A 23194-nucleotide genomic window follows, 5' to 3' on the forward strand; every position below is an offset into this window, starting at 1 on the left:
GGAGAAGTAGCATAGAGGTTCTCAGGCGCTGGGGGAAGAATTTAGACCTTTATTTAATGACAATTGGCCACAGAACACCGAGAGAGCAATATAGTCAAAGGTAAGAGTAACTTTTGGGGGAAAATATAAGAGGCCGGAAGGGAGAGTTCGGAGACCCCCGCGATCCATTGCGTGGAGCTCGCTTAGCCAGGCTGGGGGTCGGTCCTCCGAGGGGCCGGTGAATAGGCGCTCCGCTCTGAGACCTAGGCGTCCCGACGCCGAGTGAGGAGCGGGGTCTGGCCGGACGGCTCGCGGCGGCAGTTGGGACAGGAGACCGGGATCTCACGGGGAGGTGGGGACCGCCGGCCACCCGGGCAGCAATCGACCTTCAGCAGCGCCGTGTTGCGGTCGGGAGGCAGACGGGCGCGGTGAGTTGAGCACAGCGCGCCCCGGCCGGCGCCCGCGCGGGGGCTCTCTGTTCCTGTCAGAAGCGGCGCGAGGCGCTGGGCGGCCGCTCGCGTGGGCGGGGCTGGCGGGAGGACGGCCTAGCCGCCGAGCGGACGGAGCTGGCCGACTCCGGTTTTGTTGTCGCGGTAGCGGGACCCCGTGTGTTCATTTCTAGGCGTGTCTGCGCCCCGAGCGATTGCAGGTGGGGCCTGCGTGTGTAACTGTAACCACTTTGCTCTCTTTCCGGCGGTGGGAACCTTCTGGAGAGGAGCGTCCGGCTCCGGCGCTCGGGACTGGGGCCACGCGCCTCGTCTGAAGGCTTCTTCCTTCAGGAGCTTGGGGTGGGTCCGCTCGGAATTAGGGTATTCCCCAGGAATCCGTAGGGTGTTTGTGCTTCGAGCCCCGAGTCGGTTCCCGGCTGGCCGCATGGGAACCCCAGGGGAGGTGGTGCGAGTTAGGGGCCCAGACCGGTAGGGACCCCTCCCCTGGCCGGGGCTCCGAGACGCTGGCTAATTTGTTTCCTTGTTTATACTCTTGTCAAGTTCCCTGCAGTCCCTGTGGTTTTTCCCGTGAATGCTGGTCTCGCCTTCCGTATGGACTACCTATTTCTGGCCAGTTAATTCTTTGTATCTGAGTTTCTGCACTTTTGAAACGAGTTTATTTCTGAGAGTACAAATCATAAGGAATGACTAATAGATCAGAAACGTTTAAGCATCATAGCAGAGAAGAAAAAGCTAACTTGTCACTAAGAGTTACCTAAATTGTGGGTCATCTCAACAGACAACAAATTATGAAGTCACACACAGTTTAAGTATTTTAAGAGTGGGTAGTACAAGCAGAAGCAAACACCAAAAAAAAAAAAAAAAGTTATACCACATGCTGAAACTAAAACTTCGTGAAAAATGATCTTACATGGAAACTTACTCAGGAAATCCGACTCTAGACCTGAAATTTCAATTAATTCAAAATCTAGCTTCTACCATCATCAAGTCATATTTAAAGGTAGCAAAGTTCCTTATAGGGCCTGTGTTTTAAAAGAATATTTGTTTATGTAATGAAAGTGCCAAGTTAATAGTCTTTTAGAACCTTGAATTCTTTACATGAATCTTGAACTAGAAAAAAATGTACAGTTTTGAAGTTGAGTATTAGGAGTTTGGAGTAAAATTCTGAGTTTCAGAGTTGCTGGAAAAATAGTTTTATTTAAAATTCCTTTTTTGAACTGGTCATTGCTAATACATTTATTCCACAGTGAATTCTTACACATCATTTAATAGATGCCGGGCACTGTTCTGGGTTATTAGAATTGTCAGTGAGAAAAAGTTCCTGCTCACTCAAGAGAAAGAAAGATAAACAAATATATAATATAATGCCAGTTATCAGTGTTATGAAGAAAAATAATGTACGGTAAGGGTGGAGGAGACATTTAGATAAGCGTTTTCTTTCGTGGAGGCACATCAGAACAAAAAGCACATATTTTTATTCTGAACCAAAACAGGTTATATTCTCTTTTATGCCAGAACTAGAAACTGAATCAAAAGTTCTTTTGAATCTATTTGCTGTTTATATGGGAGGCTTATTGGTTAGTGTAGGAAATAATTTTTTTCCGAAACAAATATTTTAAAATTTTAGGTTTCCTTTGTTTGCAGTTTCCTTTAGAATAAAGAATTGAAACACATACATGTAAGCCTTAGGATTTTCTACTTAAATTCTGAGGTAACAAAGTCATATAAAAGTGGTCTGATGAGTTTTAATTTTCAAAACTTTTTTTGTTGCTTAAAATTATATAGTTTTCCTGAGATGAGAAAGGGAACGTTTTACTTGTTGCTTTTTGGATAGTATAGCAAGCAACATGGTTAGCATTTTCATTTATAATTTTATCAGGTAATTATTTTCAAGTTAAGAAACTGATTATTTAAGAGATGTTAAATACTCCTTTAGCATATTTCTGAATGACTTGCTTCTGTCTCCCACCCTGTTATCCTAGGTTTCTATTAATATAGTCAGTTGTTTTAGACATTTATAGAACGATACAAATTTGTTTCAATTTCACTATTTTTGTTGGTGAAGAAGTGATTAATAAATTAAAAAAACAAAGAGGGCAATTAAGTTAAACAGATGACAGGGAGGAAAAAAATAACTAAAACAATGAAAAATCCTGCAACATTCTGGATAGCTAACAACAGTCCTAAGATTATGCATAGATTTAGCCCTCGTACCAGTAGAATTTTGTCAAGGGGTGTGTGTGGAAACCTTTCTCCCACCTCCACGTAACTCCCAGGTGTTACCCCCACAACAGGGAAGACTCAGAACGGAAGGGGTATAATCTGACTTGGTAATATGGATTTCCCCGCAAGATGGCACTCACATAGTTTCCTTGATTTTAGGTTCTGTCCTAAGGAAAGATTTGCAGTGTATTAACCATCATAGAATAAATAGAAATGTGCTTTGTGCTTTGTGCATCCATTTGATGTTTTGTCATACAGAATTTTCTATCGTGTTTCAGAAAAAATTGGGATGCAGTGTTGATGTGCAGGAGAGAGAATGGCAATGTGAATGGCCATGTGGTATGTGTCTGTAGCAATGATTCTTCAGTCTCCTGTCAAATTTGAGGCTTTGTTCAGCCCTAGAGTTTTATTATATTCCCAGGTGGCCAGTGCTGATTATTTTTATCCTTTACATTTAGGTATCATTTATGAATGTAAAAATTGTCTTTTTAAAAAGGAATATAAACATTTCTATATTTTTTATGTAATGTGAATGTAAATATACAAAGAGATGTTAAGCTTGCAAATCTTTTTTTGAAAAAGTTCAAACACATATACAAAATTGACAAAAAGTTTTACTAAACTCCGTGTACCTATTATATAGCTTAACCAATACCAACTCACTGTCAAGTCTGGTTTCATCAGTACTCCTCTTCACGCCCCCATTTATTTTGAAGCAGACCTTTGCATAAGTACCTGGTATATTGTTAGAGACACACACATTCATGGTAAAGTGCATTAACCTAAATATAAAATAATGGTATGAACAAAGTATTATAAGTCCAAAAGAAGTAATTAGTTCTGCGTTGGAGAACAGGATAACTTCAGAGAAGCCTTTGAAGAAGGAATGACATTTAACCTATACGTGAAGGATAGGTAGGGATTAGCCAAGTAAAGGATGGAAGAAAACACACTGTAAGTATTGGTGCCGTATGAAGGGAGGGGTACAAGTGTGAATATGCATGAATGAGTGGAGAACGGAGAATAATGTATTTGAATATTGAGACACTTGGGAGAAAGCTGCAGAAGCTGCAGCTGGAAAGATGGTTGTGGTCATTCTTGGAAATTAATGATTATAGTTAATGTATATAGAAATGTTCTTTTAGCTTTGTAAATAAAATATGAACTACTTTTTCTATATTTTGGTAGGTTTATAACACAGTCCAGTTTTTAACAATGCTGAAGTCACACGACTCCTTGTTTGCTTTGGATACTTTGTCTTTTGAAAGACCAGATGAAGCAGAAAAGTAAGTCTGCCTTGACGAATGATAACATATATTGTTTTAGACATTTTTTTATTTTTAAGGGGTTTTAGTTTTCTCTCTGGAAATATACAAATAAAAAATGAGGAATCAACAGAATGATGTTTCAGGCATATATCTGGTGAACATGGAAGTCAGATAGAAGGGAGTAACTGAATTTTAACATCTTAAATGTTATAACTTAAAAAGTAGAGTAGGTTCTGGCCCATTTGGCTTTCATTTATTTGCATTTCTGGTTTTTGTTCAGATTATTTTTGGCCAAGGTATAGACCTGAAGTAATAGTCCAACAGTAGCCCTGGACAAGGAGTGATGGCACCTTTTGGCAACAGAATGAGCAGGGTGCCAAAGGCCAGGTGTGTTGGATAGATTCAGTGTAGGCAGGAAGTAGGGGTGGAAACAAAGATGTGGCACTAAAGGAAATAATGGAGAATAGATAATATGTTAAATAAAGGCTTTTATGGATTTTCACATGCAAATTGTTCTCAATTCTAACTTTTCTGTGTATTCTTTTGTATTATCTTTTATAAAAAAAGATTTTATTTATTAAAAAAAATTGGGGGGGGGGCGCCTGAGTGGCTCAGTCAGTTGAGCGTCTGGCTTCGGCTTAGGTCATGAACTCGCTGTTCATGGGTTTGAGCCCTGCATCAAGGTCTGTGCTGACAGCTCAGAGCCTGGAGCATGTCTTTGGATTCTGTGTATCCCTCTCTCTCTGACCCTCCCCTGCTCACGATGTCTCTCCTTCTCTCTCAAAAAAAAAAAAAAAATTAAAAAAAATTTTTTTAGTGTTTATTTTTGAGAAAGGAAGTGTGTATGAGAGGGGGAGGGGCAAAGAGAGAAAGAGAGGGACAGATAATCCAAAGTGAGTTCTGTGCTGATAGCAGCCATTCTGATGGGGGACTCCAATTCACAGACTGTGAGATCATGACCTGAGTCAAAGTTGGACACTCAATTGACTGAGCCACCCAGGTGCCCCCCAAAAGATTTTATTTTTAAGTAATCTCTACATCTAATGTGGGGCTCAAGCTTACAACCCTGAGATCAAGAGTTGCGTGCTCCACTGACAGCTAGCCAGATGTCCCAGCATTATCCTTTTTTAAAAAAAGGAAGTTAAGTATTTATTGCTTTATTTTTTTCATTCTTTCAAATATTAGTTCAAATATTGATTGAATACTGAAAGGGATATAAGAAGGATGAACAGACTTTTACTTAAACAGAACTTAAAATCTGACAATACAAAGTCAGAAAAGGGGGCAAAGCAAATGATAAGCATATTTTCATGCAATGAAATTTCAGATTTCGAAGGAGACCTGGTACAGACTTATCAGGTTAGGCTTTATGGTAGTGGGGAGAGACTTCAGGAGACTTTGAAGGATTTGATAATTCTGATAAGCAGAGGGGAAGAGGCCATTTGAAGGCAGAGTTTAACAGCAAGGAAAGAGAATGGAGGTGGGGCAACTTGAAGTACTTTTAGGAGATAGTGTATAGAAAAATTTCCTGGAAAAGAAGTTTCATAGAGGAGAAACAGTGGGACATAAAGTTAGAAAAGTAAACTGAGGATAGATTGTGGTGGATGATAAATGCCAGAATAAGGATCTTGGACGTGACTGTATGTGTTGAAAGCCACGGAACTGAATCAACAAACATTTATTCACTGATAATTATCTAAAGGACTGTGCTAAGTATTATTGATGTGAATGGAGGTAAAAACAAAACTTTTTTTGTTTTTTATTAAAAAAATCTTTTTTAATGTTTTATTATATTTTTGAGAGACAGAGAGAGACAGAGCATGAGCAAGGGAGGGGTAGAGAGAGAGAGACACAGAATCTGAAGCAGGCTCCAGGCTCTGAGCTGTCAGCACGGAGCCCGATGTGGGGCTCAAACTCACAAACAGTGAGATCATGACCTGAGCCAAAGTCAGAAGCCAAACCAACTGAGCCTTCAGGCACCCCATAAAAACAAACCTCTTATGTGTTTACGGTCTGGGGGTGGTATCAGACTGATCTGTCCATCATCAATCTTTTTATTACCTACATAGACCTACACACAGACACACATAATACAATAGCAATGTGATAAATATTACAGGTTCATATAGTTGTTACGAAGAGGGAAGGGAAACAGTCTGGGGAGATTTCATGAGGAGAGGACTTGAGCTGGATTTTGAATGGACATAAGCTCTAGTACTTAGAACACAGTATTCAGTAAATATTGAATAGATCAGTGAAGGAATGAAACAGTTGAACTTCGATAGGTAGATATGGCATAGGGTCATGCACAGTGGCAGGCAGAGTAAAGGAGATATTTTTGAACAAGGGGTAGGACAGAATGTAGTATCTATTTGGCATATAAATAGTACACTTTGGTCTTGACTCTAAGATAAGTAGTATAGGAGAATTAAAACTGTAAGGTAGCCTAAGGCCACTTGGAAGTTTGGCATTATTTGGGAGCCACTAAAGTATTTTGAGTGGAATAATTATGATGAAAACAATTCTAAATTAATGTGACAGGAGTATGTAAAATATATTAGAGAAAGCTGGAGGCAGTGAGGCCAGTGAAGACACTTTTTGTTCTCAACCAGACATAAATTGATTAGAGCCTTGATTAGAATGGTGACAGTGGAAAAACAAGTAAATGATGAATTCAAGAAGCATTATAAAGATGAAATAAGACCTCATATATGTCTGGATATAGTGGGTAAAAGTTTTTACTATGATTTGGATTCTGGATGGCTGAGAGAAAAAATAGAAATAGAAATAAAATAGAAATAGAAAAAAATAGAAATCATAAAGAAGATTTGATTTTATGTGGGGGGGGCTGAGTAGTAGAGCTAGATGTGTGCTTTTTATATCTTGTTAACATCTTTCTTATGTTTTTGAAATAGTGTCTGTGTAGAAAATAGTTAACACATCAGGTCTAAACTGCTGTACTTGAAAAAGCCCCTCTTGCAAGAATGGCCTTTGGCTGGAGTCAGAACTTTAGAGGAAAGTTCCCACCATTTACTGATAAGAATGGCTCACTGCCTGAACTGTTTATACAGATAATATAGTTTATGCTGAACATCTGCTTTTCTTCTGGGAATCTAGAATTTAGGTATGTACCAGACAGGGGATGCCCACGTGATGAGTCCCCAGTATAAACCCTTGGCATTGAGTCTCTAGTGAGCTTCTCTCATTGTCAACACTTCACACATGTTGTCACAGCTGGTTGGTGAGGGAATTAAAGCTGTACTGTGTTACTGTACTGGGACAGAACCTTTGGAAACTTGTGCCTGGTTTCCCCTGGACTTTGCCCCATAGTCACAAGTAGGACTGAATGAGGAGTCCTGTGAATCAGTCCACTGCATCACTGGCTCTGGGGGTGATCTTGGGGACCCTCTGACATAATCCTAAATGTCAGATGTTTTGGCCTATCATCAATCTGTCAGATATTGTTAGATAACGTGTTGAAGGTTTTTGATTTGGAAAACTGTTGTAGGGTCTCATTTTTGAGAGCTTAAAATCCTAAATGAAGGGATTAAAAAAATCATAAAATCCTTTTAACTTGGCTAGGCAGTATGTGTGATGCTCTTCTCAACTTTATTTCCTGTTGCTTAATACTTACCTTTTTTTCTAATGAAGGACAAATCCACTTTGATTGCAAAGGAAATATCAGGGGCACCTGGCTGGCTTAGTGGTAGGGCATGTGACTCTTGATCTCAGGGTTGCGAGTTCAAGCCCTACATTGGGCATAGAGATTACTTATAAATAAATAAATAAATAAAAATTTAAGAACAGGAAACATTAAAGCATTATATGTTAATAGTATCTCAGCTGAAAGATAAGGAGAAGTAGTTCACAGTGAATACAGAGTGGAAAAAATCTCATTAATTACTGTAAGTTTACAAAGTGATTTGTAATCACTTTCAACTGGTTTCTTGAATTTTCTGGGGTTTGTAGATGGTTCTGGATCAAGAATATTTAGTTTAGGACATTAATTTGTAATAATGTTTTAGGAATGTTCTAGAGTACCAGTAGTGGTGTCATTTACACACTGATAACCTGTGATTAGTTGTGAGATGTGTCATAAGTAATTTATTGTGTTAAAATGCTAACATTTCAGAATGATTTACTATTATTTTATATTAGAGAAGATTTAAGATTCTTGTCACAAGCATTTGACTTAGAGAAAAAGAAACGGAGTTATAGCTGTTATTTAGGTAGCGTATCTTACATAGCAGTGCCATTAACCCTATGACGCACAAGCGAAAAAAGATTGAGAACTCTGCTGTCTATAGGGATATATCAAAGTCACCACAGAAAATTAATGTGGAGGATGTTTATCTAAGAGTCTGTAATTGAGTAATGTTTAATTAATAGTTTCTGATGTAACTTTATTAACGTATATTCACACATTTGTATTTTATATAGCTATCCAGACAATGAAAAATCATTGGATTGGTTTCTTCCACCTGCTCCATTGATTTCGGAAATTCCAGATACTCAGGCATTAGAGGAGGAAACAGAAAGTCATAAACTGTTAGGTAAACTATCACATGTTTGTTATGAAGCTAAACCCATGTCTAGTAACACATTAAAGTGTTAATTTCTTTATTTTAATGGAATAAAATGAAGGAGACTTCCTTTATTCAAAACAGTGCTGACCAAATCTTAAAATATAAAACATTTTTTGTCTCCATAAATAATATACATATTACATGTTCTGTATAAATTTGTTTCCTCTTTCTATTAAAACTGTCATTATCATTTAGTTTTTTCCTTGCCCTTTACTAAACATAGTATCCTCTGGCTTAGGAAACCAGATTCCAAAAAAAACAATATGCAGAATGTTATATATAGTTTGGTACATTTTTATAAAGCTAAAAATAAGCATACTCCATATATGTAATCTAATGTGATATTGTTGATAAAATTTTAATTTTTAAATTAGATGATAGTTCGTATATGTATATTTTCTTAAGATTTGTAAATTGTATATATTTTATATATGAAAATGTATATTATATTCTTATATGTGCCAAATATATAGAATATACAAGATTTATATATATGCGTGTGTGTAACTTCTCAAACATGTTTGTAAAGTCTTTGTAAAGAAATCTTTAAAATTTTGTCACCTTGATGAAAGCATTCTATTTCTTGATTATAGAAGCAGTATTACAAAGTTAAAAGGATTATATCATGTATTTTCATACTGAATCAAATTCAGTAACATTTTATATGATTGGTCATTGTATTTCTGTGTGTAAATTAGTTGGATAAATTTTCAAATGCTCATAATTATATATTTCTAGTAGATAAAATATTTAAATATAATAATTATGGTTATTTATGTGGGTCAGGAATTAAACTTATTTTATACTGTAGGTTTTATATAAATTTCAAATTTCAGTAATTCTTGATTAGTTTCTGAATGCCCATCAGTGATTTAATATGCAGTAAGGATTAACAATTTTCTGTATTTCAAACTTTTGAAACTTTTTATTACGTATTTTCATGGTCATTTTGAAAATTTGTTTTCATAAAGAACATGTATTACTATATTCCATTTTTGTAGGCCAAGAAAAAAAGACAAAAATATTACCATCAAATTTAAAGATAACTAATGAAAACACAAATTATATTTCACCAACACAAAAATTCCAGTTTGCCTTTTCCTCAAAAAAATATGAAGAAGATGATCTGAATTTATCAGAGTCAGGTAAAAATGACTTGTCACATATTCCTGGCAAGCTAACATATGGTTCTTCTCAGAAATACAAAAATCACATTGGCACCAAGATAGCACCTGAAAAAAATGTTCCAGGTGATACAAAATTAGTTAATTTTGCAGAAGATAAAGGAGAGAGCACATCAACTTTCCGAAAAAGGTAATTAACTAAATGAAATAACAGAATATTCAGTGATAAATTTGAATATTTATGTGTATGTTAAGAAGTATGAAGTATGATAGAATTTAAATGGAAAAAACAACAACAAATATATATACCAGATGCTCTGCTAACTCTGAGATTCTGGTCATAGTTTTTTGCCTTTAGAGAGCTACAACTTAATGGGGGAAAGACAGTAAATAACCAAAAATAATTGATTAAATACTTCATAATATGACAGTTATTTTGATGAAATATATGGTCAAAGCAAAGGTTCTCAAACTTTTTGTTGTCGGGACCCTTTTACACTTAAAAATTATTGGGGATTCCTAAGAGTTTTTGTGTATGTGAGTTATATCTATCAATATTTAACCATATTAGACATTTTAAAAAGGCAAACAGTGCTTTAGTAATATAATGAAAATTGTTTTGATTTTATGAACCCTCTGAAAGAGTCTCATCCATCCTTTGAGAATTGCTGTTAGAGCATATAATGTGGCGGCCTTATCTGGGGAGCTTCAGGGTAGCACAGAGGTTGGCCTATTAGAAGAATTCCTTTTGTTTAAAGTCAAAGGGAATGCTGAGGGATAAGGTTTGGAGAGGCCAAGTCATTCAGAGTCAGGAAAGCATGATAAACCTTGTGCTTTTTCTTAAGGCATTGTTTCTTAAACTGTGGCCTGTGGACCCACTGTATCAGAATTACTTGGAGTGCTTGTTAGACATTTCGATTCCTGGGTCCTACGATAGGCCTCTTGAATCACAGTGTAGGTAAAGGTAGGGATGTAATCCAGGAATCATCATTTTTAATGATTTTTCTAGATAATTGTTGTGCACACTAAAGCTTTAGAACTAGTGTTCTAAGGTCCTGCATTTTAAGCAAAGGAGTAAAATTAGATTTTTAAAAAAATTTCAAGTCCATCTTGGCATCAGTATGTTGAATTAGAAGAGAGCTCGAATACACCATGAAAGGTTACTTTGAAGACTGTTCTATTAGTATAGGTGAGAGAGAGTAGGACCCTGATCTAGACTATGGTAGCAGGAATGAGAGCTCCGAGTGATTTACGCAATTGTATCCCATAGGATGTAAATGATTATTAGATATGACACCTGACTCCTACTAGTTTTCTGACTTGAGCCAGAATGATGAAGGATGGTAGTGCCCTTTTGAGATCTGGTAAACTATAAAGGAAGAACAGGTTTGGGGGAAGGTGATGAGTACAGATTTGGACATATTGATTTTTTTTATATGTTTGGTATTAAGTACCTATAAATTGTCTGAATAGAGAACTGGATATGGGTTTAAAATTCAGAAGAGATCTAGTTGATAGTTTTGTTTTCTCTGTGACATAAGAGGTGAAGTTATTTATGGAGTTTGAGGGGGGAAAGTGGGGGTATTGAGCGTATGAGAAGAGTGGAAGAGATTATGGAAAATGGGAAAGCAATCCAGTTAGAATAATGATAGGATTGTTGGATACTCTAAAGGGCTCAATCGAGGTTGATGTCTATGAATTTTTTTTATAAAAGCTCTATTGAGATATAATTACATAGAAAATTCACTGTTGTGTGCACTTCATTGGTTCAGAGTTGTGCAGTTCATCACTACTATCCCCAAAAGAATCTCTGTATTCATTATTGATCACTCTCCTTTCCAACTCCTTATCCTCCTCTCCTCTCCTCAGCCCCTGGCAACCATTAATCTTTTTGTTTTTATCGATTTACCCATTCTAGACATTTCATATAAGTGGAGTCATACAATGCCTGGCCTTTTGTGTCTGGCTTCTTTCACTTAGCATGATGTTTTCAAGGTTTATCTATACTATTGTCATATATCAGTGCTTCGTTCTTTTTATGGCCAGATAATATTCCACTGTGTGGACAATACTACATTTTATCTCCTCAATTGTTGCACATTTGAATTATTTCCACTTTTTGGCTATTACTAATAATATTGCTGTGAACATTCATGTACATGTTTTTCTGTGAATATATTTTTAATTTTTACTCATTTTTATTTTTTTGAGAAGGGGGAGGGGCAGAGGGGGAACTGAGCCGCCCAGGTGCCCCATGAATATATCTTTAAATTCTTTTGTATTTATACCTAGATTTGGAATTGCTGGATCATATGGTAACTCTGTACTTTTTTGAGGAACTGCCAAAGTGTTTTCCAAATTAACTGCACCACTTTACAGTCCCACAAGCAATATGTGAGGGTTCCAGTTTCTCCACATCGTTCTCAGCAGTTGTCTTTTTTTATTGTAGTCAATCTAGTGGGTGTGAGTGGCCTCTCATTGATTAGCATTTTCCTGATGACTAATGATATTTGGCATCTTTTCATGTGATTATTGTGTATAATACAATATACATAATATATAATACTTGTATATCACCTTTGGAGTAATGTCTGTTCATATACCTTGCCTGTGTTTTAATTGGGGTTTTCGTCTTTTCATTGTTGAGTTCGAAATGTTTTTTATGTATTCTGGATAAAAGTCTTTTATTAGTTATATGATTTGCAAATATTTTCTCCCATTCTTTGTGTTGGTTTTCACTTTTTTGATAGTATCCTTAGCAGCACAAAAGTTTTTAATTTTGATTAGGTCTAGTTTATGTGATTTTTCTTGTGTTGCTTGGACTTTTGGTGTCATATCCAAGAAACCATTTTCTAATCCAATGTTGTAAATATTAACTACCACATTTTCTTCTAAGATGTTTATAGTTTTAGCTCTTACATTTAGGTCTGTGATCTATTTTGAGTTAACTTTTATATAATGCAAGATAGAAGTCCAACTTCATTTTTTCTTTTTTGCATGTAGATATCCAGTTGTTCTGGCACCATTTGTTGAAAAACTATTCTTTCCCTATTGGATTTTGTAGAACTTTCACTGAAAATCAATAGACCATAAATGTAAGGTCTGGGGGGTTTTCTGACCCCAGCCGGTTCTATGAATCTCTGGTACCAATGGGTGTCCAACAATTCAATTCTATATTAACACTAACTCCTGGAGTTAGCATTGTGCCCTATAGGTTAAGGGTTCAGTTCTATAAGACTGCCCCATTTCAGATGGCATTCACAAATAGGGTGCCAGGCTACCCACGTTTCTTCCCTGAACACTACAAATTTGGGGTTTCCATAATCCCCAAATTAGGTTTAATAACTTGTTGGAATGGCTTATAGAATTCAAGAAAACAGTATACATATGTTTACTTATAAAGTATAGAATTCAGAAACAGTCAGATGGAAGAGATGCATAGAGCATATGCAGAAGGAGGGTGGATAGAGCTTCCATGCCTCTCGAAGTATATCACCCTCTGAGCATCTTGGTGTGTTCACCACCTTGGAAGTTTTCTGAACCCTCTGTCATTTAGGGATTTTTCTTTTATGGTAGTTTCATTAGATAGGCATGATTGATAAAATCATTGGCCATTGGTGATTGAAATACATCTCCATCCCTCTCCCTTCCTTGGATGCGACAGGTGAGGCTGAAAGTTCAACCTTCTAATCAAAGTTTATTTTTCCTGGCAGTTAATTCCAATTCTGAAACTATGTAGGAGTCCTACAAGTTCACTTCATTAGCATAAACTCAGCTATGATTGAAAGGGGTTTGTCATGAATAGCAAAAGATGCTTCTACTACTCCAATTACATAGGAAACTCCAAGGGTTTGGGGAGCTCTGTGCCAGGAACTGAGAACAAAGGTTGAATGCATATTTCCTAATATACTAAATAGGAAATGTTGTACTGTACTAAATAGGAAACTGTGTACTAAATAAAGGTTTATTTCTGGACTCTGAAATCTATTCCATTAACCAATATGTCTTTCCTTATGCTTTGCATAAGAACATATCCCACACTGTTTTGATTGCTGTAGCTTTGTTGTAAAGTTTCAAGTTGGGATGTATGAATCCTCCAATTTTGTTCCTTTTTTCAAGATTTGTTTTGCTTTTCTGGGTTTTTGGATTTTCATATGAATGTTATGATAAACTGGTCATTTTCTGCAAAGAAGCCAGCTGAGATTTTGATAGGGATTGTGTCAAATCTGTAGATCAACTTGAGGAGTATTGCCATCTTAATAACATTAAACATTCCATTCTGTGAATGTGATCTATCTTTCCATTTATTTAGATTTTCTTTCTTTCAATGATGATGTGAGGTTTTCAGTAGAGAAGGCATGCTTATTTTGTTACATTTATTCCTAACTATTTTATTCTTTTTGATGCTATTATAAATGGAATTTAAATTCTTTTTTTTTTTTTTGATTGTATGTTACAAATACATAGACATCAACAATTGATTTTGGCACATATTGATTTTGTATCTGCAATCTTGCTGATGATGACTATGAATTTTATTTTTTTTTAAATGTTTCTTTAAGAGAGAGAGAGAGAGAGAGAGAGAGAGCGAGCCCATGTGCATGTGAGCTGGAGACGGGTAGAGAGAGAATCCCAAGAGGGCTCCATGCTTTCAGCACAGAACCTGACATGGGGCTCGATCTCGTAAGTGTGAGATAATGACCTGAGCTGAAATCAAGATTCCGGCTCTTAACCGACTGAGCCACCCAGGCATCTCTCCCCTTTTTAGTGTGACTCTGAATTTCAGTGTCCAAGTGTTGTATCATCCACCTAACTGCTTTTTCCAGTAGCGTTCCCCTGCCCTGCTGCAATTCTTTTAAAAAGTAGATGGATTCATCTAGGATTGAGGTTTTGCAAGATAAATATGTTAAAAGGATAAAGGGAAATTGGAGTTTAGAATATTGGTAAAAAAGAGTGGTCTAGAAGATAGGCCATGGAATCTATGTCCATTAAAGGTAGATGAGAAAAGGGAAGGGAAGATAATTTGGGAGAAAATAAATAGGTTCATTACAGTAAATTTGTGTGTGTGTGTGTGTGTGTTTTACCCTTTTGCAAACAAGCTAAAAGGATAAGAGGTTGTGGTCAGAGAATGATCTATCAGAATGATTGATTTGAGAGGAGGAGCAGTTCTGGATAATGACAGTATTTAAGATGACAGAATAGGTAAATGAGATTGTTTGAAGGAGAAAGCTACTGGAGATGAATGCCTAAGAAATGTAGAGGAGGGGATTTTGAATGGCTCATTTATGTGAATGTTGAAGTCATGCAGAAGGTGGCAGAATTTGGGACTGAGAGGAAAAGATTCTTAGGTGGCCAGAGGTTAATATATATAAATGCCATGAAGAGAGTTGTAAGGTGGTATAACTAGATAGCATAGATACTTTTGTAAAACAGTGGAAGAAGAGTGATGCTGATTTGGGGTAGAGGAGGCACAGACTCTCAACCTTCAAGTACATTGGATGTGGAGGAATTAGCAGTTTCTCCTTAAAATTTGAAGAAGTAAGAGATTTTTAGAACAATGAAATATTTTTGTTAAGACCAAGAAGTAACAATCAGGGAAGAAGTTGAGAACAAAGAGGAGTTTATGGATTGGCAGTTCTAGAGGAACTTGGAAGAATCTGAGGTCCAGAGAATTTAGATAACTAGCACATGGATAATGTTTTACTGTTTGCAAAACTTACTTCAAACTTTAAAGTCACACAGCTAGACGGTGGAGAGCTTTGGATGTAAACCTAGGCTTAAATTAAAACCTGGATTAAAACCCAGGTTTTTCTGATTCCAAAGTCTATGCTTTTAACTGATAATGGCAGCATATAGCAAGGAGTCATCATTCTGTGGCATCAGTTGTTTAAGTTGTTTTTCTTGTCCTCAATACTATTTCATAATCAGATTCTATTATATTATCCAAGGCTAACCATCTGCTTTTGAATTTTCTATCTTCAAAGAGAGCCGCTAGCATTGGAGGATGCATCCCTACAGTTTACCCTCTAAAATCTATTTCTCAACCTGAAGTGTTTTTAAAGGCTCATTCTTTCTTAAATGGAAACATGTCATTAAAATTAATAGTAGGGGCACGTGAGTGGTTCAGTTGGTTAAGCGTCCAACTTTGGCTCAGGCCATAGTCTTGCAGTTTGTGGGTTTGAGCCTTGCCTTGGGCTCTGTACTGACAGCTGAGAGCCTGGAGCTTGCTTCAGATTCTTTCTCTCTCTCTCTCTGCACGTTCCCTGCTCATGCGCTCTCTCTCTCTTTCTCTCAAAATAAATATAAAAATCTTTTTAAAAATTAATAGGAAAAATAATTCAGTGTTCTGTATTTGCACAATACTTGTTTGGGTGTCATTTCTTACAGAATTCTGTAAGACTGATAACCTGCTGTCATCCCTATTACTTATTTTGGAAGTACTGTATTAGGAAATTAATGGTCACTTCATCCCTTAGGGCCATGGTGAACAAACTAGTTGATGGGTTATCTTTTGATCAATTGAATATAATAAGTTAAAATCCTAAAGATGGCCTGTGTTTTCTAGAACTTTACAAAAAAAGATGTTTCTTTGCAAAGTATTCTTCTTGACTTCTATACTTCTTTAGTGTTTCTAATACTAAAATGATAATTGGATATTTGGGAAGTTGATGTAGTTACTGACAAGAGGCTACAATATCTGTCCATGTGGACCTCTCCATAAAGTTGCCTGGGTATTCTCATGATGTAGTGGCTAGCTCCTCTGAATGTGAATGACCTAAGAGACTTGTGGAAGTGACAGTATCATTTATGACCTAGCCTTGGAAGTCACACACTTGTACTTCCATTGTACTTCTGTCATACTCTTCTAGTCATATGATTCAGTCCTGACTTGAAGTCCTAACTTGAAAAGGGTGTGCATAGCAGGAGACAGGGATCATTGGAGCTGTCTTGGAGGTTGGCCACTACAAGTGAATTTATTTGAGTTTTAGAAAAGTCAAAAGACATAACTCAGTGGTAAATATAGCAAGTTATATTTTAGAGGAGTGATTAAATTTTTATGTTTGATTAAACCACAGTCTATGGATATTTTTAAAGGGACCAATTTTATGCTACTTTTTCCCATTCTGAGCAGCTGTTACAAGTGCAAGCGTGGGGTTTTTTTGTTGTTTTTTGTTCTTTTGCAGATTATTTAAAATATCTGACAATATGCATGAGGATGTTTATTCTAATGATAGTACAAACCTGGACTCTCCTGTTGGCTCAGTGAAAATTGTCCCAACAGAAATGAACAAAGGGGAATCATGGAAATGTAGCAATAATATGCAGAAACATCAATATTCAGACATTAACATGTTTACAGCAAGTGATATTTTTTCTCCTTCTGAAATCAGAGAAGACATATTCAGAGCACCAACTTTTTCAGTTGCATCCCAACCTCATGAAGTTCAAGGTAATTCCTTGTTGTTTTAGTTAATTTTAAAACAGTACAAACAGGTCTGTATTTCTCACCATAAGGAAAAATTTAAAAATAGTAAATTTGAGTAGATTATGTGTAATGTTTGCATTTCTTTATTATACTGTATTTTTTAAACTATGATCTAGGGGCACCTGGCTGGTTCAGTCAGTAGAACATGCAACTCTTGATCTCACATCATGAGTTCAAGCCCCATGTTGGGCATGGAGCCTACTTAAAAATAAATGAATAAAACTGCAATTTAATATTTTTTAATTGTGCTCTCAATAAAAAGTTATGTTAATTTTATTGAAGCAGTCTGTATGGAGATTTAAAAATACCTTTATAAATATGTTGACTTTTTTTTTTAGGGGTAACAGAAAATGATTTAGATTCCTTGAAGGCTGTCACAGAAATCCGTATCCTTTAAATTATTTTACTATAGCAGCTGTATATTCGAAATCATAATTTGTAAACATGTTATCTCATTGTGTCTATGCTTATTTTGGTTAACAAAGAAAAAGAGGGAAAAGTGAATCTTTCAGGTCATACAGAAGACTCAGTGTGTGTGATAATCAGTGCTACTCAAAGTGTGGTCTGCAGACCTGTGCCAGTTTGTGAACTAGTTTGTTACTAGTTTGTGACAAGATAAGTACAAAAACAAGTTTTGTGTTATTGGCTGAACTTTTAGCGTATTTACTTACAAATAGATACACATAATTTCTTATACTTTGTGTAAGGATAGCATACTAGGATAAACATGGGTAGGGGAAATAAATGAGAATGGTACATTCTGTGGATTGGGGACATTTTTACAAATCTAGTATTTTTTTAAAGAAATTTGCAGTTTATACCTATAATCTGATTTACATGTCTGGGCATTTCCAGTATATTTTGAGTACATATGTGTGTTCTGGAGGTAACATCCTCTTTGTTTTTTTGATACCCTGTGTATGCCTGTAACATGGTGTACTTACTTTTTTATTATTATTATAATTCATCAGTTGTGACTATTATGTTTCCATGTGACCTTTGAACTCCTTGTAGGCAACCGTCCCTTATTTATCTTTTTATCTCCAAATACATTGAAAGGCAAGTAAAGTAAGGAAGTTGTTCTGGCAAAAATGTAGCCATGGGTGAGGATGAAGGTAGAATACTGTGGAATATGTTAGACCAAGCATTCCAATTTGGCTGAAATTAAAGCTATGATTACAGGACTACTCGGAAATGATTGATAATGCCATGGATACCAAGGTCAAGAGAGTTTGTTTGTTTTTTAAAATAAGCAGTTAGGAGAAACCATGTGGTATTTTTGAGCAGGTCAAGTAACATCATCAAAATCATGCTTTAGGAATATAAAATTATGACTCAAAGCTGGGGAAAACTCTAGACTTCACAAAAGTTGTTGTCTAGGTGGCAAAATAGAACGTGAATTCTAGATATTGGGCAGTTGAGTTGGAGGAATCTAGGGGAGAGTGGTTCTAATCCTGGGGATTCAGGGGATTGAGATAATTCTGAAGTATGATTAGAAAATATTTGCCTTGACTAATCAAGAAATTTTGCCTCCAATGCAGATAACTGAACTAAGTTAGAATGAGGGGGAGGGAATGGCAGAGAGTTATACATGATCATATCATGACTTCAGATATAGCGAGCCTTCAGTGCTTCTGTTCAGCATGTCTCAATCCTGCTATACTTTCTTCTCTCTACTGATCTAAATGTGGTTGAAACACAGGAAATAGTTTAGCCTTAAACAATTAAAGTTAGTTTCATTAGCTGTATGATGGGGAAGTCTTCTTAGACACTACTAGAATTTGCCGTAATTTGACAGTAACTTTTGAAGAGTTTTAAAGACTTTCATGCACAACTGAAGTTGTTCTGCTGTTTACGTGTCTGTTAAGACTACTGCCATTGGGGGCTTCTGGGTGGCTTAGTCTGTTGAGCATCTGACTTCAGTTTAAGTCATGTGAGTTCAAGCCACATTGGGCTCTGTGCTGACAGTGTGGAGCCTGCTTTGGATTCTGTGCCTCCCTCTCCCTTTACCCCTCCCTGGCTCACATTTCTCTTTCTCTCTCTTTTAAAAATAAATACTACTGCCTATAGTCATGTATATTGATTTATTATCCAAAAAGTTCATTTGCTGTCCAGCTCACTGAACTCATACACTATATTATTTCTGAATCTATATTTAAAGTGAGATACTAAATGTTTTTCATGATAATTTGAGAGTTTTGGAATTACTTGGACACATCATATATTTTGATTCTTTTACAATGTTTTACTGTATTTGAATTATCAGGATAATACAAGTTTGGTCAGATTGATTTTGCCATAGTAGTCTTGTCATTTTCAATTCTGCATATATTTTCCTACCTGTTATAACATCTAATTGCAATGACACTGCTGAGAGTTTGTTGAACAAAGGGAAAAATTTGATATCACGTGCTGGTAGTGATGATAAATGATGTTAGTAGTTGAGTTTTTTTCACAAACTGGGAAACTAATTCTACATCTACTCTGAATCAGAGATTAATTTTTGTGACTGTAAATTGATGTGGAACAACCTAATGAGAGAAAAATCAGCATAATGGCCCACTTGTGGACTTATTACAAATAAATATCTTATAGGAAGAGACATATTTTGAAGGAAAAATGAGATTCCTTCAAAAGCTTGATGGATTGGCAAACTCAAAATTACACTTTGTTTTGGCACAAATATTCTGATTCTCTGTACAACCGAAAGTAAAATCAAGATTTGTAAATTATCTACTTGATTTAATAAATGCAAAACTGTATTAATTGGCTTAACTGTCTGCCAGGCACTGTTCTTGGTATTTGGAATATGTCAGTTAAGAAAGCAGACCATGAATCCTTGCTCTTGAGGATGGGGGTGAGGGTAGGGGAGAAGACAGAAGACAGATCTGAACAATCAAAATGGTATATAAGTAAGTCATACAGTGTGTTAGAAGGCGATTAGTAATATGGAAAGCGAAAAAGTAGAGCAGAATAAAGGAGCTTAAGTTGGGGATGCTAGAATTGGGGACTCCAGGATTAGAATTAAGTAGAATTATTAGGGAGTCCTTCTTGAGAAAGAGAGATATAAGTAATTGAAGGAAGTAAAAGAGCCAAGGGAATAAAAAAGAAAGCAGTCTAGGCAGAGGGAAGGCCTTACAGCAGGAACAAGGCTGATGTTTTTGAAGAACAGAAAGGAGTCCAATATAGCTACAGGATATTAGTCAAAGGCAAGAATAGTAGGATATGGGGTCAGAATCACAAAGATGGGGAGGAGAGGCAAGATCATTGTAGGGTCTTGTAGCCATATGCTTTGAGAGAAAGCAGGGAATTTGAGCAGAGAAATAATATGTTCTGATTTAACTTCCCAACAAGATCACTTACTGCAATCCATCAATTTTTATAGATCTTCATAAAAGTATAATTGCTTAAATAATAATGTATTTCTATTTTCAGATATATTATCTGTTTTATGTCTCTTAGTAGAGTCTAACAGCCTCCACTGTAGGAACTCATTTTTGTTATGGCTTCCCACAGCTTTCTAAATCTAGTAATGTATTTTGCATATAGTGTTTAATAGATGTAGTTGATAGATGTGCCTCAGATTGAGAAGAATACCATGTAAATGCAAATATCTTCCAAACTGACAATAGACTTACCTTGGAGAGGGGACAGTTTATTCTTCATATCTGCTAATATTTTTGAGCTTTCTTACAGAGGAAGGACAGTGTAAGTTCTTGTTGAACCAGTATGCTGATTTAATTGCATTTAAATCCACCACTTAGTACAACCAGATTATTGAAAATGAAAGGATTCAGGGTTAGGTGACCAGAAATACACATCAGGGAATGAAACACAATCAACATTAAAAAACACTTTGGTGGGTGCTTTGGTGGCTCAGTTGGTTAAGCGTCCCACTTTGGCTCAGGTCATGATTTTACAGTTCTTGAGTTTCAGCCCCATGTTGGGCTCTGTGCTGACAGCTCAGACCCTGGAGCCTGCTTCAGATTCTGTGTCTCCCTGTTTCTCTGCCCCTCCCCTGCTCACACTCTGTCTGTCTCTCTCTCAAAAATAAATAAACATTAAAATTAAAAAAGTGAAATTTGGAACTTTAAAGAAGATATACAAATCAAATGGTCTAGTCAACATGAATAGAAGATACCACTCTGCAAAAGATAAACTCTACAGTTAGTTTTGATATACTTGCACATATGTAACTTTTTGTATATCTTCCATCAGATTTAATTGTCAAATTATAACCCTGATATAGCCATGTTTCCCAATAGGAACTTTGCAAGTTCTTTTCAGAATATAGACTGTGACTGGGGATGATAATAATTTCTGTTAATTTTTCCCCTTTCCTGGCTTTATTGGGGTATAACTGACAAATACAATTTTAATTTGTACACTTGTATCACATGTACAATGTGATAATTATATACATATATACATATGTATATATATATATATATATATATATGGTAGCCACCATCAAGTTAGTCTCCACCCTCCATCACCTCACATATTTATCTTTTTTCAGTTATATAGTACAGTACTATCAATTCTCTAGTCATCATGTTATACACTAGATCCTCAGACCTTATTTGTCTTACAATTGAAAGTTTAAACCTTTTTGCCAGTCCCTGACAACCACCATTCTACTCTCTGTTTCTATGAGTTTGATCTTTTTAAAAAAAATTTTTTAATATTTATTTTTTTAAGAGAGAGAGAGAGCAAGCATGAGCGGGGGATGGGCAGAGAGGGAGACACAGAATCCTATGCAGACTCCAGTCTCAGAACTGTCAGCACCTGGCCTGAAGCAGGGCTTGAACTCATGGACCACGAGATCATGACCTGAGCTGAAGTCAGACACTTAACCAACTGAGCCACCCTCTTTTTTTCTTTTAAGAGTTCACTTATAAGTGATACTATGTAATATTTGTCTTTCTCTTTTTGGCTTAATTCATTTTGCATAATGCCCTCCAAGTTCAACCAAGTTGTTGAAAAAGGCAAAATTTCCTTCCTTTTTAAGGCTGAATTATATCTCGTTGTGTGTGTGTGTATGTATGTATCACATTTTCTTCATCTACTTATGTCTTGACAGACACAAGGTTATTTCCATACCTTAGTTATTGTGAATAATGTCGCAGTGAACATGGGTATGGTTATCTCTTTCACATACTGATTTTGTTTCCTTTGAATATGATGTATTCCTTTGAATGGAAAAATATTTCTATTTTTAATTTTTGGAGGAACCTCCATTCTGTTTTCCATAATGGCTGCATCCTTTTACATTCCTACTAACAGTGTACAAATTCCCATTTCTTTACATCCTCACTAGCATTTGTTATTTTTTGTCTTTTTGATACTAGACATCCTAACAAGTATGAGGTGATATCTCATTGTTTTAATTTGCATTTCCTTGATGATTAGTGATGTTGAAATCTTTTTCATATTGTTGGCCATTTGTGTTTTCTTTGGAAAAATGTCTATTCAGGGTTATTTGGGTTTTTGTTATTGAGTTGTACAAGTTTCTTATATATTTTGGATATTAACCCCTTATTGTATATATTGTTTACCACTATTTTCTCCTGTTGATTTTTCATTTTGTTGATGGTTTCCTCTGCTGTACAGAAGCTTTTGTTTGAAGTAGTACACTTGTTTATTTTGTATTTTTGCCTTTGCCTTTTTTTCTTTGAGAGAGAGAAAGAAAGAACATGTGAGCAGGGGAGAAGGGAAGAGAGGGAGAGGGAGAGGGAGAAGGGGAGAGAGAGAGAGAGAGAGAGAGAGAGAGAGAGAGAATCTTAAGCAGGCTCTGTGCTCAGTGTGGAGCTCAACATAGGGTTCAATCCTAAGACCCTGGGATCATGACCTGAGCTAAAATCAAGAGTGGGACACTAAACCAACTGAGCCACCTAGGTGCCCTTTGCCTTTGGTTTTAAATCTTTAAAAAAATCATTGCTAAGACCAGTATAGGGGAATTTGCTCCCTATGTTTTCTTCTAGGAAGTTTAGGATTTCATGTCTTAAACTGAAGTGTTTAGTCCACTTTGAGTTGATTTTTGTATATAGTGTAAGATAGGGGTCCAGTTTCATTATTT

General features: G+C 36.2%; 1 protein-coding gene across 1 annotated transcript in view; it reads left to right on the plus strand.

The window, feature by feature from the left end:
- The first annotated feature begins 276 nt into the window (after positions 1-276).
- Positions 277-23194, plus strand: part of HFM1 (helicase for meiosis 1) — a 94111-nt gene continuing 71193 nt past the window's right edge. The window contains exons 1-6 of the mRNA XM_029948886.1: positions 277-407; positions 3840-3937; positions 8360-8472; positions 9507-9819; positions 16814-17079; positions 17454-17501. Coding sequence (XP_029804746.1) covers positions 3867-3937; positions 8360-8472; positions 9507-9819; positions 16814-17079; positions 17454-17501 — 811 coding nt within the window. The 5' untranslated portion in view covers positions 277-407; positions 3840-3866. The remainder of the gene's footprint in view (positions 408-3839; positions 3938-8359; positions 8473-9506; positions 9820-16813; positions 17080-17453; positions 17502-23194) is intronic.

This window comes from Suricata suricatta, chromosome 8 (assembly GCF_006229205.1).
Source record: "Suricata suricatta isolate VVHF042 chromosome 8, meerkat_22Aug2017_6uvM2_HiC, whole genome shotgun sequence".
Classification (NCBI taxonomy): Eukaryota; Metazoa; Chordata; class Mammalia; order Carnivora; family Herpestidae; genus Suricata; species Suricata suricatta.